Source organism: Rutidosis leptorrhynchoides, chromosome 11 (genome assembly GCF_046630445.1).
Source record: "Rutidosis leptorrhynchoides isolate AG116_Rl617_1_P2 chromosome 11, CSIRO_AGI_Rlap_v1, whole genome shotgun sequence".
NCBI classification, from domain to species: Eukaryota; Viridiplantae; Streptophyta; class Magnoliopsida; order Asterales; family Asteraceae; genus Rutidosis; species Rutidosis leptorrhynchoides.
The window spans coordinates 1,877,552-1,898,055 of record NC_092343.1 but is presented as its reverse complement, the minus strand read 5'-3'; the positions used below and the strand labels follow the sequence as shown (position 1 = coordinate 1,898,055).

The 20,504-nt window shown below is 28.2% G+C and overlaps 1 protein-coding gene across 1 annotated transcript; it reads right to left on the bottom strand.

The window, feature by feature from the left end:
* Nucleotides 1-9,770: 9,770 nt before the first annotated feature.
* LOC139877909 (elicitor-responsive protein 1-like) lies at nt 9,771-12,459 on the bottom strand. Its single transcript, XM_071865313.1, has 5 exons — nt 12,299-12,459; nt 12,056-12,148; nt 11,787-11,937; nt 11,091-11,220; nt 9,771-9,977 (listed from the first exon to the last, which is right to left on the bottom strand). The coding sequence occupies exons 1-5, from the start codon at nt 12,366-12,368 to the stop codon at nt 9,885-9,887; spliced, it is 537 nt and encodes a 178-aa protein (XP_071721414.1). The 5' UTR covers nt 12,369-12,459; the 3' UTR covers nt 9,771-9,884.
* Between the last annotated feature and the right edge of the window lie 8,045 nt (nt 12,460-20,504).

The window sequence follows — 20,504 nt, the reverse complement described above, 5'->3', positions numbered from 1 at the left end:
ATGATAATAGTAATTGAATAATTGTTGCAGTAACATGATTAGATCGATACTTGTTTGCTTGTAGTAAATTAGTCGCCATGAATGGGACGTTAAACAGATAAAGAAGAAAAAAATTTATAATCTGATATTGACTCCTAACAGCATTCGTTTGATTCTGATTATATAATATTTCCTATTAAAAATAAATAAATATAACTACATTTATAATACTAAAAAATAAAATATTAATAATAATAGAAATAATCATAATAATATTAATAATAAAATTCAAATTATTACTAATAATAAAAATGATATCATTATTAATGATCTTTAATAATAATAAATATAAAAATTTTGAAAATTTATAATAATAACTAATAATTCATTTAAATCATATAAATTTAATAAAATTAGTAAAAATCTTGATTTCCAAATAATAAAATTAGTAAAAATCTTGATTTCCAAAATATTAATAATAATGTTAGTGATTATTAATGATAATAATAATAATAATAATAATAATGATATTAATAATAATATCAATAATATTATTAATGATAATAATAATAATACTTATATTAATAATGATAATATCAATAATAATAACAATAATTATATTAATAATAATAATACTAACATTAATAAATAAATAATAAAAACTATAATAATAATTATAACAATGATAATAATAATCTTATTAATGATAATATTAATTATTTTTAATGTTCAATATAATATTTATATCTAATAATATTACTAATATTAATCATAATAATTAAAATTGCAACTTTACTACTAATTATAATAATAATAACAATGATAACAATAATATTAGTAAATATAATAACTCAAATGTATCAAATTTCATATTATAAGTTTTAATAATATTATTAATATTGAATGTAATAATGTAACAACTATACTTGTAATTACATTTAATATAATATACAATATTATATTATGTGATAACATTTATTTAATATTTATATATTACAAATAATTATAAATTTTATACATATTTATATATATTTATTTTAATAGTAACTTAATTATTTTATTTATTATTTTACATTCTTAATTTCAATTGATTATAGTGTATTTTATTAATTCAAATTATTATATATACACTTTCATATATATATATATATATATATATATATATATATATATATATATATATATATATATATATATATATATATATATATATATATATATATATATCTACATAATCATTTACACACAATTGTTCGTGAATCGTCGGCAGTAGTCAAAGGTCAAATGATTTCATGAAATAGTTCAAAAATTTTGAGATTCAATGAAATAGACCTTGCTTATCGTGTCGAATTCATATGAAGATTAAATTTAAATTTGTTTGGAAATTTTCGGGTCGTCACACCACAGTCTGAGACCTACTACCCAACATAATTATATTATCACTCGAAGAAGCTGATGAATCCACTGTAGACTGTTGCTCTTGACTTAACGCTCTAAACAGCTCTCTTTCGGGTTCGTCAAATGGTCGAAGAATCGGAGAATCTGAAGAACACGTATGTGGCATGCACTACCTGTTATCTGCAAAATCACAACTAACAACTGATTAAACGCACCGATTCAATTGAGAATAAACGAAAAATAATAAAAACTACAATTAAAAGAAAACTAAGAACAATTAGATAACAATCTAAATTTTCAACACAAGTGTCCCCGACAACGGCGCCAAAAACTTGATGTGTAAAATCTAGTATATAAATTATCTCTGGAAAATGTCGGTTTAAAAGATTACTACACACTAACGGGCAGTGTACCCGATCGTGCAATAGTATAAAGTTGGTAAATCCGAAATCGTTCCAAAAACAATTAAATCGTGAGAATTAAGATTGCTACTAATGAAAATAAACTAAGTTAATCTATTAAAATGGAAAGTACGAGATAATGTTTTGTGGCTATTTAACGATTAGCCAAATCAAGATTTGATTTGAAAACAAAAAAGAACAATATTTTTGGTATTTTAATATTTAAGCTTTAAAGCAAACGAATAAAAATAAGAAAGTTTTAATCAATAAAAGAACAAATGTTCGTCCAGACCTTTTACACCTAGTATTGGATGCATTAAGATTAAGCCCCCGTTATAATCTAACATATGTGAATTACCTAGTCGGTTCACCTGGAATTCCCCAGCGCAAATTCTTCAATTATAATTACATGACACGGAATTCCCCGTAGCCTAAGACCTCCTAATTGTGACCAAATATCTCAACTGAGATGAAGACTAGAATTGCAACCACACCAACTCTCGTTGTGTGTGATTCATCCTTATTTCGTCTAGCCTTTTGAATTCAATTTACTCTCATCTCCGAGTAAGCAAACAACCAATTAAGACAAACCAATTGTAAATTAATGTATTAAATTAATGAACTCTCGTCCTATCAAACAAATACACAACCAATTGAATCGAAAAGTCTAGCTTCAATAAGAATCGATCTTTAATTCAAACATCAAATCATCATAAATTAAAATAATAACTGACAAGTAGCATCCAATACATAGGTTTATAAGTCTAGACAAACATTAAATAACTAGCCAATAATCATGGCAACAATAAAAATTAAACTAATAAATAATAAAGAAAACATTGTTTGATAATTAAGAATCAACCTAACACGATGAATCTTGGTTAGTGGTTGGATTGATCCTCGAAAATGGAATGATTGGAGCGTTAGAGTGACCTTGGAATTCCCCAAAAGTGACTGAAAATCGCCCCTAGTGCTCTCAAATTCGGCTGCCAAAAAGATAAAACCTTGGGATAAAAACTGCTCCCTATTTATAGTAAAACAAATCTGTCCGACCTAACAATTATGCGCGGCGCGCAGTTGTAAAGGGAAATTGCTGCACAAATTGAAAGCTGACTGATCTCTCTCGTAGTTATAAAGCGCGGTGCGCAACCCTACGCGCGGCGGACACCACTGAGACTAGCTTTTCTCCCTTGTTTTCGCGTATAACAAACCTTGGTCGCACCCCAAATCAACCAAAATCAAATAAACTGCTATAAACTCGCCATAAACTCCAAAAATCACTCAAATGAATACTTCTCGACTCTCAAATCATAATCTTCAAAATAATCGCGAATAATAACCAAAACCGTATCCGAATGGACTATAAATGACGGATATTGCCATTAAAATATATGAGAAATGTGCAATATCACTTGTTTTTTAAAACGTCCTCATTTCAATTTAAGTATTGTTATTCTTTTTGCTTGGAAAAAAAAAAGATTTTTACTGTTATAAAATATCTAGATTGTGTTATAAAATATCTAGATTGGATGTTAATTTTATTATTATTATATTTCTTGCATAGTAATATTTTATACTATAAATAGACATGTATGGTAACCATTTAAGGTGCACCATTTCTCTTGAAATATCAATATCAATATTTCTTCTCTCCTTCTTCTCTCTTTTTCTCTCTTTGTTCTTATAACCATTAAAGGTAGTTATAAGCCTACTGAATTATAACACGTTATCAGCACGAAAAGCTTAGTGTAATTAAAAGATATCTCAAACGATCACGAATCACTAATCAAGGTATGAAATTATTAATAATTTTCAGACTCGAATATATCAAATTTTGGACTACTAACATTTATATTTATGTTATTTAAGTTATATATGGTCGGTTATACCACCTGAATTATATTTCTGTAATCTAACTTTTACTAACTTCACTAACATTTATATTTATGTTATTTAAGTTATATATGGTCGGTTATACCACCTGAATTATATTTCTGTAATCTAACTTTTACTAACTTCACTAACATTTATATTTATGTTATTTAAGTTATATATGGTCGGTTATACCACCTGAATTATATTTTCTGTAATCTAACTCTTATTAACTTCACTAACATTTATATTTATGTTAATAAGACCTCATGATTGTACGCAACACGTCATTTGACAACACGGTACTTTATGTACGCAACACGTCATTTGACAACACGGTACCATGGGTCGAGATTAATTCCGATCAATACGAATACGACGGGGTCTTTATATGTTATCTAACATTTATGATTACTTATGCAATTAATCATTATTTATTTCATGCATACTAATGTTTATTCTTAAATTTATAATTTTAAAAGTTAAAATAAAAAAATAGTTTGTATTTTTATTAAAAGTAAATCTTAAAAGTTAAAATAAGAAAAAGTAGTTTGTACTTTTATTAAAAGTAAATTTTAAAAGTTAAAATACAAAAAGTTGTTTGTATTTTTATTAAAAGTAAATCTTAAAAATTAAAATAAGAAAAAGTAGTTTGTATTTTTATTAAAAGTATATCTTAAAAGTTAAAGTAAGAAAAAAAAGGGATGGTAAAATGGAATAGTTTTTTGTCAAAAATGAAGTATTGAAAATGAAGTGGTCTCCTTCTATAACTAAAAAAAAAATATATACTTTTATCAAATGAATTTTTTTGTGGCCGACAATTTCAAACACGAGTCCGTGTTTAGTTTATCAAGAATATCTCTTGCTTTGGTGAAAGGTCACGATCACGATATCAGGTGTTGTGAAAGAATTAAAAAATTGGTCAAGTGGCCTTTTAAAAACTAGAAAAAAAATTTAAACAAAAAGTTTTTTTTATATATTTATAATTTACGGGTAACGTAAAAAAAAGGAAGTTTTTTTAAAAAAAAAAAAAACAAAGAAAGTGTTTAAATGAGTTTTACAGAAAGGGGGAAAGCAAATTAAAAAAAAAAAATTTTCCAAACAAAGGTAAATGAAAGTAGGACTTAATACAAGAAAAAAGTAAACATCTCCTAGACGTGATAAAATCTATCAATGATAAGTATTAGACTTGATGAGCTAAATGTGACAAAAATGTTTCAACATGTCTTATGTTAATTTTCTAAAATAAGTTATTATTATTCCGAGTTTAACACATATACATATGTTAATTAAAAACAACCTTTTTGTTCTTATGTAGTGTTGGGTTGCAATTTTGGTTGTATGCCATAATTCCATCCAGTAGAGTGACAATAGAAAACTTTTGATGATAATCAATAAAAAACTTTTTTTCCAAACTTGTCAAATGTTTTGTTAAAAACGTGACCGTTGAAAAAAGGAGGTTGAATAATAAAACTTAAAAAACAAATTATTTTTTTAAGAGTGTGCATCAAAATGGCCCGTTTAATAATGGGGAGTAAAAATATAGTCAAATTGTTTCAACGAACAAGGGTTCAATTGGATGTCTCTTAAAAAAAATCCGCGGGTACGGGTGATGGATCCAATGGATCCGCATCCACGACCCGCGGGTGCTATCCCTAATTGTGACAAGTACAAATCAACTAAAAGTCTAAAAAATAAATGCTCTTATAGGGACCAAATGTTCACAATAATTGCCTAAGCTAGATATGAAACAAATAGTTCATAAAAAAAAAAAAAAGTCGTTGTGCGTTTTCGGGATGATAGCCGAAATACACTTACAAAAGTAGGTCAGCCGTCAATTCTTTATGGCCATATCAACGTAGATCAATAAAATCATTTATGGTTTTGATAAAAGATTAATTAAAAATTAATTGTTTTTTTGGTCTTGGATTCTCGGTAACAAAAGCAAAGGTTGTTTTTGGTTGCCACAACAAACAAGACAGAGGTTGTTGACTTTTGTTGTTAAACATGGCACAAGTGAACAATAACAATAGATTATTGTTTTTGAAAAGAATAATGATGCGTTAATTTTATTGTATAAAATAAAATTAAAGAAAATGGTTTTCATTGATGACTATGAACAAACGCAAACAAAGTGTTTGTGGTATTTGGTGATTAAAAAAAAATGCATCTAAAGCTTCTACTGAAAATAATATGCATCTAAAGCTTCTACTGAAAATTAATGTGCAAGGTACAACGTATAACTATATGGTCAAATTCATTTGAGCCTTCGGAGTCACAAGTATATGATGTATATATATATATTAACAAAATAGTAAATCTAAATTAATTCATATGAATAGTAAAACGAAATTAATTAATTTACTATTCACATAAAAAAGCGCATATGATAAAAAGCGCATCGCATATGATAAGCGCATATGATAAAAAGCGAATATGATGAAAATCACAACGCTTATGATGAAAATCGCATATGATTAAAAGCGCATATGGTGAAAAACACAGCGCATATGATTAAAAGCGTATATGGTGAAAAGGATATATGATAAAAAAAAAACACATATGGTGATTTATAAAAAAAAAAAACACATATGGTGATTAATGGAAAGCACATATGGTGATTAATGAAAAGTATATTGTGAAAAAGAATCACAAATGTTTCTTGAAAGAATTCAAGGTAAGATATATGAACCAATTCATCCATCATGTGAACCATTTTGATATTTCATGGTTCTAATAGACGCATCTAGCGGATGGTCTCATATTTGTATGTTATCAAGCCGTAATATGGCATTTGCAAAGTTTCTTGCACAAATTATTAAATTGAGAACACATTATTCTGATTACACCATTAAAAGGATGAGACTTGATAATGCTGGTGAGTTAACATCTCAAGCATTTAATGATCATTATATATCTACAGGGATTGTTGTTGAACATCCAGTTGCTCATGTGCATACACAAAATTGGTTTAGCTGAATCAATAGATAAACGCTTACAGCTAATAACTAGACAATTGATAATGAGTACAAATCTCTCAATATTTATATGTGGACATGTAAATTTACATGCTGCGACATTAATTCGCATTATACCATGTGGAAGTCGTAAATATTTTCACTTAATACTTGATTTTGGCCAAGAGCCAAATATTTTCTACCTTAAAACATTGGTTGTGCAGTGTATGTTCCAATTGTATCACCACAACACAATAAAATGGTTCTTCAAAGAAAGATGATAATATATTTTGGATATAAAACATCTTCAATCATAAGATATATTGAACCCATGATGGGTGATGTTTTTACAACACGTTTTGCTGATTGTCATTTTAATAAAACATTGTTCCCTAGATTAGGGGGAGAAATAAAAAATAAAAAATAAAATGATGCTTCATGATGTGAACATCAATTAAGGTATATTGAACTCGCACAAAAGAATGTGAAACGAAAGTTCAAAAATAATGCATATGCAAGAACTTGCAAATTAATTACTTTATGCATTACAGATATAAAAAAGTGACTAAATCATATATACCAGCGATAAATGCTCCAGCTCGAACTGAAATTCCAAAAGCTGGCAATAATGTCACTGTTGAGTCTTTGTCACGCATCAAACGTGGAAGATCAATTGGTTCCGAAGATAAAAATCCTCGAAAAAGAAAATCAGCTGATAATGAGGTAAGAGAAAGTGTTCAAGAAGAACCACAAATCAATATTCCTTCTGCAGAGGATATTGATAAATGTAAATACTAAAATTGCGATAAATTATGCAATATTATGGAACCGAAATGAAACTAAAATCTCTATGAGATATTTTCATATAATGTTACAATGACATCATGAATAAAGATGATGATCTGGAACTAAAATCTGTCATTGAATATACAAAATGGACATGATTGAGCTCAATGGAAAGGAGCAATAAGAGCTGAATTAGAATCGCTCGATAAAAGAAAAGTTTTCGGATCAATCGTTATCACTTTTAAAGATGTGAAACGTATGGGATACAAATGAATTTTTATCCGAAAAGAAATGTGCAAATGAAGTTACAAGGCAAAACTAGACTTGTAACTCAATATTTCCCACAAAGACCAGAAATGAATTAGGAGGAAAAATTATCCTCCTGTAATGGATACAATTACTTATTAGATACTTAATCAACCTGGTAGTTATTTAAATGCATCTCATGAATGTTGTTACTACTTATCTGTATGGATCACTTAATAGTGATATATATGAATATACCTAAAGGGTTAAGGTATCATAAGCATCTAATGTAAAACTCAAGGGAATATATTCCATTAAATCACAAAGATTTCTAAGTGGGTTTATACAAACGGGACGTATGTGGTATAACCGATTAAATGACTACTTGATAAAAAAAAGGGTATAAATATAAACTTATTTTGCACGTATGTTTTATAAAAACAATGTTCGGATATGAGATCGTAGTTGTTTATGTCAATGTTCTTAACATCATATGAACAAATAAAGAGATCTATGAAATCATTCAACTTCTAAAGAATTATTTTGAAATGAAAGATCTTGAAAAAACCAAGTATTACCTTGGATTGCAAATTGAGCATATGCCTAATGGTTTACTTGTACATCAAACAACTTATACCGAAAAGATTTTAAAATATTTTTTTTAAAGACAAACTCATTGTTGTTAGATCACTCAATATTGACACTGATCTATTTCATCCCTGCGAAGATCATGAAAATTTTAACAGATCGGAAGTTCTATATTTTAGTGCAATTGAGGTTCTTATGTATCTTATAGATTATACAAGATCTGACATTTCTTTTGCAGTTAATTTGTTGACAAGGTTCAGCTCAGCCCCTACCAAAAGACATTGGAATGGGATCAAACAAATAGTTTGATACCTTCGGGGAACTACTGATTTATAATTATTTTATTCTAACAACTCGAAACAAGATTTGTTTGGTTATACAGATGCAGATTATTTATCCGATCTACATAAAGCTAAATCTCAAACTGGATATGTATTCCTAAATGGAGGCACCGCAATATCATGACGTTCTCAAAACAAACACTTGTTGCAACATCATCAAATCATGCCGAAGTGATTGCATTACATGAAGCTACTCGGGAATGATTTTAGTTAAGATCAATGATACAAATCATTATTGATTCTTGTGGACTAGAACGCTATAAAAGCGTAACAACTATCTATGAAGATAATACAGCTTACATAATACAAATGAAAGAAGAGTATCAAAAATGACAGAACAAAACATAAATGCTGACGAGGCGCTAAAGCTATAAACGGTCTTAACGGTCATAAGTTTGATGGAAAAGAATGGTATATTGGTAAGGCTCAGAAAAAGACTGAAAGGGAATAGGAACTGAAACAACGGTTTGAACAAACCATGAAGGAGACTGTAGACAAATCACGAGGGCCAAACTTGTACATAAAAGATTTAGATGATACAGTTTCAGATGAAAACCTCAGATTTTTCTCATATACTCAAGATATCGTAAAAGACAACCAGATTAAAATGAGATACGTTCAATCAACAACTCTGCTGATCTTTATACCAAAGCACTGCTAACTGCTATTTTCAGAACACACGTTCATAATATTGGCACGAGGCATGTTCAGAAGATGTAACAACTCAGGCGTTGCCTACTTGAGGGGGAGTCAACTTTATGCTGCACTCTTTTTCCCTTAGCTAAAGTTTTATCCCAATGAGTTTTCTTTAGCAAGGTTTTTAACGAGGCAGTACTAGTTATTCTCTAATAAAATTGTCATCCAAGGGGGAGTGTTATAAAATATCTAGATTGTGTTATAAAATATCTAGATTGGATGTTAATTTTATTATTATTATATTTCTTGCATAGTAATATTTTATACTATAAATAGACATGTATGGTAACCATTTAAGGTGCACCATTTCTCTTGAAATATCAATATCAATATTTCTTCTCTCCTTCTTCTCTCTTTTTCTCTCTTTGTTCTTATAACCATTAAAGGTAGTTATAAGCCTACTGAATTATAACATTTACAAGATTTTTACCAGCTACTTCTACTGTTCCACTAACACAAGATTTTGAGTTCAAATTTGTAGGCCCGTTATGCTTAATTAATAATAAATTCATAAATATAATTATTAGTCAAAAAAGTAAACACTTATCATTAATTAACAAATTTATCACTTAAATAATACTACGTATTAGTACAAATTAAACACGGGAACCATGGGAACACTATGCAATTACAGCTATTTTTTGTGTACGATCTTGATCATTAATCACAATGCTTGCCTTTTTTTCGACTTCTTTGCTGTCTCCTGATTTCCTCTGAACAATAACAATGCATGTATCTTATATCGTTATTTTATTCAACAATAGTGTAACTAAAAACACCTTAATCATACACAAATCTTACATGCAGTAATTAAAAGCAAAAAAGGCATCCATGAAAAACTGAAATTGTGACTTTAATTTATTATATCATTCTCATTTATGAGATAACTTTATGAGGAGTGATATGTACACAACCTTAATTTGTTATATACACAATCAAAATGATTTACAGTATTGTACTGTACAACACTGTAAATCATGATGGTTGTTTACATAACAAAAATAGGTTGTGTACATATCATCACTCTAACTTTATATTAAAACTGATTGTTACATCAATGTGTACTTTCGTCTATCAATAAAGAATAGCTAATCAATATCATCAATGACACATTTACCCAACCAATAAATTAATTTATTTAACCTTAATACAAATATTAGTGCATAGTGTACAATCAAATTTTATAAAATAAAGCACATGATTCCGTTATTCAGTATGTGTTCCAACCACCTCTTCTATCACCAAAATTGGATAACTAATGGCTCGGGAATGCCATTGGTTGTGATGGATGGCGATACAATAACGGATCAACCACTTAATTAACCGATGAGAATGGTCTTATAATCTAATACTCCCTCCGTCTCAAATCTATTATTTCTGGACAAAAAACAGACAGTTTACAAAAAAGTACCTGACACATGCACTTTTCTGTTAATTTTTTAATTTTACCCCTTACGTTTACCTGTATTTTTGTCTTACATGTATAAAGTAGGGGCATAAAAGAATTTAATCACATTGTTCTTTTCTATTTATGGAAGTAAAAAATTTATTTGAAACATAAAAAAAAAAATACTTGACAATCGATATGGTACGGAGCAAGTAAAATGTTTGTAGTCAACTACACGTCTACACATGTATGTTATCCACGCTAATTACTAAAACGCTTATTTAATACTCCCCGTATGTCTTTCTTTTTATCAACATATACATATATATATATATATATATATATATATATATATATATATATATATATATATATATATATAGAGAGAGAGAGAGAGAATTAAACAAATTGAATATGAGTATGAGAAAGGAACACAAACCTTGAAGGTAACAGCAACGGAAACATCGCCGGTGTACGATTTGTCTTCCCGGACTACCCTATATTTTCGACTTCCAAGCTCAGCTTCCCCATTCTCCATTCCCGTTAAAATTACATCCTTAACGTAAATCCTACATCCATATGTTCGATCCCAATTTAACTTAATTGTAATTTCACAAAACCATAAACACTTTGATCTAATTAAGTAAATTAATGTAACCACATTCATTTCATTTCATTATTTTCTGGACTATATATGCGTGCTAGCTATATATGATTCAATAAGTTAACTCATGAGATTAATAATAGCAAAAATGCAAGCTAATTAACCACCGAGGCATTTGCCTGAGTGGTATCGCGGCGGTGTTTAACACTCTCGCCGGGTAAGAGGTCCAGGGTTCGAACCTGGCTTCTGAATGACCAAATTAAACATGGACTGAAATAGGCTCCATTGAGGTCAGCCCAAAGGGAAGGTTTTACCGACTCGATCCGGGACTAAGGTCCGGCCCGCCTGCCCCTCGGGATGGTTTAAGGGTTCGGATCCCTGTGATCGTGGTTCGGGTTTCCTGCCCGAACGTGTGTGTGTGCGTAAATGATGACTAGGCTTCGGTCCGGACTGATGCAATCTTGCCGTTCAAAAAAAAAAAAAAAAAATGCAAGCTAATTATATAACGACGTTCTTAATCTCTTTACGTACGTGGCTTCACCAACATATCCGTCATCGGAAAGTTTGTGTTTGTCCATCACACGAAACACGAGCTTCTGATGTGACTTCTTTTCTTCTGTAGGATCAAACTGATCAATCTCGAACTCAAATTTTTGGTCCCATATCGATTTCTTCCCCTTTCCTACATTCATTCGATTCACTCATTCATTTCATTTCAATTCAAATCTAACAACACAAATAAATTTAAAATTTATACGCTGCAAAAGTTATTAGTATATATGTACATAATATATTCTTACCTTGAGCAACTTTGCTTATACGTTTTTGATCCCCATATTCGACACATATATATGGCCTATTCACAGCCGATGTAGTACAACACATGATGCAACCTTAAAAAACATTCAATAAAACACAACGCCATGTTCATTAATATGAATGAGTTAGTTGTAACATGTAACTTACGCACGTACCTACTATACGTCACACACAAAAAAAAAAAAAAAAAAAAAAAAAAAAAAAGGTCGGTATATGGCTTATACCCAAGAACTTTTTATCTCTTATTCCTTCGGATTCAACCAACACGACTTGTAATAGTCCGCTACTGGTCATCTTATTTGTGGTTCGTCGTTCAAAATGTTTTACGAGAGGATATAAACTGATTATATATAGGCGGATCTGTTTTTCAAAATGGGTAGAAGAAATTAAAGATGGACGTAATTATTAATTATTTATTTATTTTTAATATATATAATGTCAAAGATAAACGAGGAACTCACGGAGACAGTTCTGTTAACGTGTTTGACGTTTTATCAAAGTCGTGGCATTGAATGAAGAAAAGGACAGCCATCGTAAACTTGGCTCGTTAATTAATTAATGTTTAATTATTAGTGTACATTTGTTTATAGTTTATTTGTAGGAATGTCTTTAAAGTATATAAACTTTTAAAAGAAACATACTTGCCATCGCTATAAAAACTTTTGATGGTACGTTTACTTGTAAATACTAGAAAAGAATATGCTTTTTCATTATTTTAATACTATATGCCACAAGTGAGTTTTTTTAATACCTTTTAATTTGTCTTAGTACTTGATACAATCAAAATTATATATGAATAAAAATGTAACATAATAATTACTTAATAATAGGAATTAACAATAGAAAATAGAAATTATATGAGGTTTGGAAAGAATGGTTAAACTCCTATGATCAAAGGGTGGCTTAAAAAAATGTGAAGAATCGTTTTTATGTAATTGTGGCGACTTTAATTTGGGTTGTATGATAGTTCCGAAATAGAGTAATTTTTTTTGAAAAATTGTATGATGAAAGTTAGATCTTTGATTCTTTTAGAAATTTTTCTTTATCATGATTATCTAGTAGATGTAAAGATCCATTTAATTTGAACAATTGGCTTTTAAAGTCAATAAGCTTATAATCTTTCCTCTTTTACTACTACTTTTGAGACGACCCGTCCTAATTCATAAGGACGAATACAATAACATATGATTACATTGCGAGGTATTTGACCCCTATATTATACATTTTACAAACATTGCATTCATTTTAGAAGACAAACTTTCATTTCATCGAAAGTTGATATGCATGCATACCATTTCATAATATCCAACTATAAATGACCTAATATGTCATTTGTTTAATCATAATCTTTAATGAACTCAACGACTTGAATGCAACGTCTTTTGAAACATGCCATGAATGACTCCAAGTAATATCTTTAAAATGAGCAAATGCACAGCGAAAGATTTCTTTCAATCTTGAGAATAAACATGCTTTACAGTGTCAACCAAAAAGTTGGTGAGTTCATTAGTTTATCATCAATATTCATTTCCATCATTTTTAATATACCACAAGATTTTCATTTGCATTTCTCATAAATATCATGCATGCATATAGCCATCTGCATAAAAATCATTCATATGGATTGAACACCTGGTAACCGACATTAACCATAATGCATAGAATATCCCCACAGACATCGACCTCTGTATAATAATAATCTCGAAGTACTAAAGCCATCCATAGACATGAATGGGGGTTGTTAGGCCCAATAGACCTATCTTTAGGATTCGCGTCAATTAGGGGCCATTTCCCTAATTCTTAGGTTACCTGACTTGAAGGCGATATTCGATTTCGATAATCCAACCATATAATGTAGTTTTCGATTACTTGTGTCTATTTCGCCAAACATTTATAAAAGCGCATGTATTCTCAGTCCCAAAAATATATATTGCAAAAGTATTTAAAAAGGGAGTAATTGTGACGATCGCTCCAAATCCATATGGACGAACACGTCATTCATCGATTTCATTGCGAGGTATTTTACCTCTATATGATATGTTTTGAAAATATTGCATTCTTTTGAAAAGACACACCATAAATGAATATTTAAATCAAAGGTTTTCGACATCTGATGATTTCTACATATAGACAATCACCGTAAATAATAGTTTACAATAGTACTTTCGTTGACAATGCAGTCAAAATAAGATAGATGGTGATGATTTGTGAATGCAACGTTTTCTCGAATAAAGCATATATGACTCCATGCACATATCTTGTATAACATATAAGCAAACAGCGGAAGACTTCTAGGGAACCTGAGAATAAACATGCTAACAAGTGTCAACACAAAGGTTGGTGAGTTCATAGTTTTAATGTTGCGCATAATCTGTATATAATGGTGGATCACAATTTTTTAGTTGTTTCATCCAGAAACGTTTATCAAAATATTCTACGAAATTGAGCACCCTGGTAACTAAACTTAACGTATATATAATTTGTACCCTTTGTATAATCATCTTAATAATACACGCAAACCAACGTGTACGCTTCTCAAATAGCATACGTCCGTTAAAAGGCTAGCGCTCTAGCTCGGACGGGGATATCAAGCCCTATGGATCCATATACTACTACCCGCGCCAACCAGTTCTTATAACTGGCAGTTACTAGTTACCAAAGCTAAGGGATTTTCGGTTCAAACTCAGTGTAGAATTTAGTATGTACTTGTATCCATTGTGTTTAAAATAAAGTGCATGTATTCTCAGCCCAAAAATATATATTGCAAAAGCAATTAAAAAATGATCAATGAAACTCACCTTAGTAGCACATAAAGTTGTTCACCGAAATGTGACCGAAACTCGGAATACCCAAATAACCGTAGATCTCAACCTTGAGAACATATGTTGGTCAATAAACGTTTAACAAGCTATGTCTGGTCATAGTGTATCACAATCCTAATGCTCGAGATCGACATACAAAAGTTATCCAAAGTCGTTTCAAAAGGTCAATTTTGACAATAGTTCAACAAAACGAGACGTACCTTATATAAGGATTCATTTACTCGGTTGGTAATATTCAAAAATCCAATTTCTCAATCTTACAAACAAGTTGTTTAAATATTAATTGCAGATTCAAAAGCAATTCCAATTAACGTCAATCATAATTCAGTTGACCATATCTTTTGATTCGTTCATCGAAATTACGCGATTTCTAAATGAAAAGTTATTGATTTTTCTCCAGCTTTCCAAAAACATGCATATCATATACCTTTTATCAGTAATATATGTATTTAATTCGTGATTCATCATAAACTGTTTAACGATAAAATTTAGCATACAAACATGCATAAATATATATACTCGAGCACTAGACATGGATACACAAATAATATATAAAAGATAAGATATGAATGCTCACGTATCAATATTGTGATTCAATATTGCAGGAAAGTACGTAGACGCAACAGAGATGATAAACACTAGGTTTGACTTGCGAACAGTACTCATGAATATTACCCATAACATCCATAGTTATAACCCATAGTTTTCTTAGCTCTATCCCGCTTGAAAACCCATTTTGAAATCATTCGGACATCACTCCGTCGTAATATTTTATGTATATTATTATTTTTGTATCGTAAAAATAATAATACTAATACTATTAATAATAAGAATAATAATAATAATCTTAATAATAATAATAACAATAATAATAATAATAATAATAATAATAATAATAATAATAATAATAATAATAATAATTAATAATAATAATAATAATAATTAATAAAGTAAATACGGAGTAAAATGAATTGAATCAGAAGTAGAAATGGTCGAGATTTTATAGTGTTGGCCTGAAATTGCCTGCCATGCGATCGCATTGTTTTCTAGGCTTTTCGCCATGCGATTGCCTGTCTCCAGCTCACATCTTTTTGTTTCTTTGTTCGTCGACATAATTTTATAATATATATAATATAAATAATTTAAATTAATTAATTATATATTATATTATATTCTCGTGTATAGGTGACTTGTAATTTTTATTCCGATGTCTTGTACGTTTACGGTCGACTTATGTCCCGCTTCCGGTTTCTCGAACGCATTTTCGTACGCTTAGAAAAAAAGTACTTTTCGTTACCCGACGTGTACCTTTATCAAAAATTAAACTTAATCATTGATAAACTATGTCACTCGAAGTGTAGCTTTAATCAATTAAGTGTTTTGGTTATCTGCTTCTATAAATCATCATCTCGTAGTATATACATATACATATATACATTTTCATTTTGAAATAGTGTTTACTGTAGCAAAGTTATTGTAGAAAAAAGTGATTTTCGAAAATACTGTAGCTTTTCGGGTACTGTAGCAATTCAAAAATACTGTAGCAAATTAGTGTTTTACTGGTTCATCTTAAACGTTTTAGTTAACTTATCTAAATATCAATCGAATCAATAATCGAATGTTACTATTGTTTACTAAATAACTTGAAATCATATATATATATATATATATATATATATATATATATATATATATATGCACATTAAGTTATATATATATATTGTTCGTGAATCTTCGAGAACAGTCAAAGAATAATTGATTACATGAATATAGTTCTAAAACTTTCGTGACTCAACATTACAGACTTTGCTTATCGTATCGAAAACATTAAATCATTTAAAGATAAAGTTTAAATTTGGTCAAAAATTTCCGGGTTGTCACAGTAATGAAACTCACAATACTGTATTCCGTAGTAAAAATACATATGACGTCATTGAACATGTGTAAAGTTGGCCTCGGATTCACGAACCTATATTAAGTATATACATATATATATATATGTATATATATATATATATATATATATATATATATATATGTATATACATATGTATATATATATATATATATATATATATATATATATATATATATATATATATATATATATATATATATATATATGGGCAGGATCAATGGGGAAGTAACCAATCGGGGGGAAGCGGGGGGAAGCAAATTTTTTTTTTCATTTTTTTTGGAATTTTTTTTTCCGGCATCAAGATCACACGAAAATATGAACATTTAGAAGAGGTACTTCGTGATGAATGTTATTATTTAGGCGGGAAAACGATCGACAAAAATAACATTCAAGATAATATTGTTCGTGAAGAATATGAACGTTTTTTTTTCATGTTTTGTGAAGTAAAATTTAGCCCGATTTAGAGTTTAGGGTTTAGGGTTTAGGGTTTAGGGTTTAGGGAATAAACCCAAAACACCAAACCCTAAACCTAAACCCTAAATCCTAAACTCTAAACCGTTCGTGTTAAAAACTCAATCTAAATCCTAAATCTAAACCCTAAATCTAAACCCTAAACCCTAAATTTCTAAACCTAATATCTAAACCCTATAAACCCTAATATCTAAACTTTAATATCTAAACCCCAATATCTAAAAGCTCAACATACGCTCGAAAAACACGATAATTGTTATATATTACTTCTTCGAGCGTTTTCCCGCCAAAATAAAAACATTTATCACAAAGCGTCTCTACTAAATGTTCATATTTTCATCCCATCTATAATGTTCGTGAACAAAGTTTTTTCAAAAAACGAAAAAAAAGTTTTTGCTTCCCCCCGATTGGTTACTTCCCTCTTGATCCTGCCACTATATATATATATATATATATATATATATATATATATATATATATATATATATTGGTCAAAATTTGTCTAACAATTTAGGTCAAACTGTAGTGTATCACAATCCTAATGCTCGAGACTAATATGTAAAAGTCAACAAGAGTCAACTTGACCCAAAATGACTTCCAAAATCTATACATGGTTATTATATAACTTAAATATAGTCGTTTTATATATTTAAATATATTTAACAGATTTTATTAGAGTAAATAATTAATATAGATCATTTATTAATAAATAAAATTTGTATTAAAATTTATATGTAATAAAAAATATACTATTATATATCTTAAGTAATAAAATTTATAAAGTTCATTTAATATCATAAAAATATAGTAGTATGTATTATTAACGTAATTATATTACATGTGGTAAATTACCTTTGTATCACATATTCATTTGATAAAATAATATTGATAATAATAATAATAAGTAAAAGTTGTATTATTTTGTAATAATAATAATAATTATTATTATTACGTTATTTTGTAAAAGTTGTATTATTTTGTAATAATATTGATAATAATAATAATAACAATGTTTATATTTACTAATGATGATATTAATTATGATAAAATGATAATTCTAATTATGATAATTTTAATAATAATGATACTTTTTAATTTTAACAGTAATAATAATAATAATATTTGATAAAATAATAATTCTATTCAAAATGATAATTTTTAATAAAAATAATACTAAAATGATACTAATAATGATATTTTATAATAACAATGATACTGTAGCAAAGTTTTTTTTACTGTAGTAAATAGTGATTTTCGAAAATACTGTAGCTTTTTGGGTACTGTAGCAATTCAAAAATACTGTAGCAAATTAGTGTTTTACTGGTTCATCTTAAACGTTTTAGTTAACTTATCTAAATATCAATCGAATCAATAATTGAATGTTACTATTGTTTACTAAATAACTTGAAATCATATATATATATATATATATATATATATATATATATATATATATATATTTAACAGATTTTATTAGAGTAAATAATTAATATAGATCATTTATTAATAAATAAAAATTTATATTAAAATTTATATGTAATAAAAAATATACGGTTATATATCTTAAGTAATAAAATTTATGAAGTTCATTTAATATCATAAAAATATAGTAGTATGTATTATTAACGTAATTATATTACATGTGGTAAATTACCTTTGTATCACATATTCATTTGATAAAATAATATTGATAATAATAATAATAATAAGTAAAAGTTGTATTATTTTGTAATAATAATAATTATTATTATTCTACTAATAATAATAACAATGTTTATATTTACTAATGATGATATTAATTATGATAAAATGATAATTCTAATTTTGATAATTTTAATAATAATGATACTTTTTAATTTTAACAGTAATAATAATAATATTTGATAAAATAATAATTCTATTCAAAATGATAATTTTTAATAAAAATAATACTAAAATGATACTAATAATGATATTTTATAATAACAATGATACTGTAGCAAAGTTTTTTTACTGTAGCAAATAGTGATTTTCAAAAATACTGTAGCTTTTCGGTTACTGTAGCAATTCAAAAATACTGTAGCAAATTAGTGTTTTACTGGTTCATCTTAAACGTTTTAGTTAACTTATCTAAATATCAATCGAATCATTAATCGAATGTTACTATCGTTTACTAAATAACTTGGAATCATATATATATATATATATATATATATATATATATATATATATATATATATATATATATATATATATATATATATATATATATATATATATATATATATATGCACATTAAATTTTATATATATATTGTTCGTGAATCTTCGAGAACAGTCAAAGAATAATTGATTACATGAATATAGTTCCAAAACTTTCGTGACTCAACATTACAGACTTTGCTTATCGTGTCGAAAATATTAAATAATTTAAAGATAAAGTTTAAATTTGGTCAAAAATTTCCGGGTTGTCACAGTACCTACCCGTTAAAGAAATTTCGTCCCGAAATTTGGTTGGGATGGTCATGGATGACAATAAGTATGTTTTCATGACTCATACGAGTTGAAAATTAGAGTTTTATCATCATTGAGTAATATAGATAAAACAATTCGATTTTGTGAAGAGTACGAGTGAAGTTATCACAAAAGAGTGAAATGAATAAATATAGATTCGTCATATCTTTTGACGTAGTCACGATTGATTTCCAGAAATTAAGGAATTGAAATTTTCATAATCTGAATAAGATTTGATTCTTCGGTAATTGCGGAAATTAGGATTTTCTTTGATTAAATGCGTAATCTGCCTTGATTGCTATGTCTGATATTTTGCAATAAATTGACCTTTTCCGTTTCATTTATTTTCATCACTCCTATAATCTTCTTCCTTATTTCATACTTCCTAATAGATTGTGAAAATGCTTAATCCAGTTCTGATTCTTGATATTTTCCTGGCTATCGTATCCTTCATTCTTCTTTTTCATCTACCACCAGAGGAAGTTATTTTCTTCTACTATTATCTTGGTGTTATAGTGTTTTTCATTCTCCCGTGTCTTTATATTGCTATACGCATTGATATACACGGTTTGTAATTTCGAGGTTGTTATCGGGCTTTATATTTTCCATTATATTTCGGAGATTCATGCTTTCATTTTCTCTTCTCAACCTTAAGTCAAGCGAATAATGGTCCAGAATTCGTAGCTATGCATTTCGGAATGAACATAGCTAATGTTCTAAGAAAGAA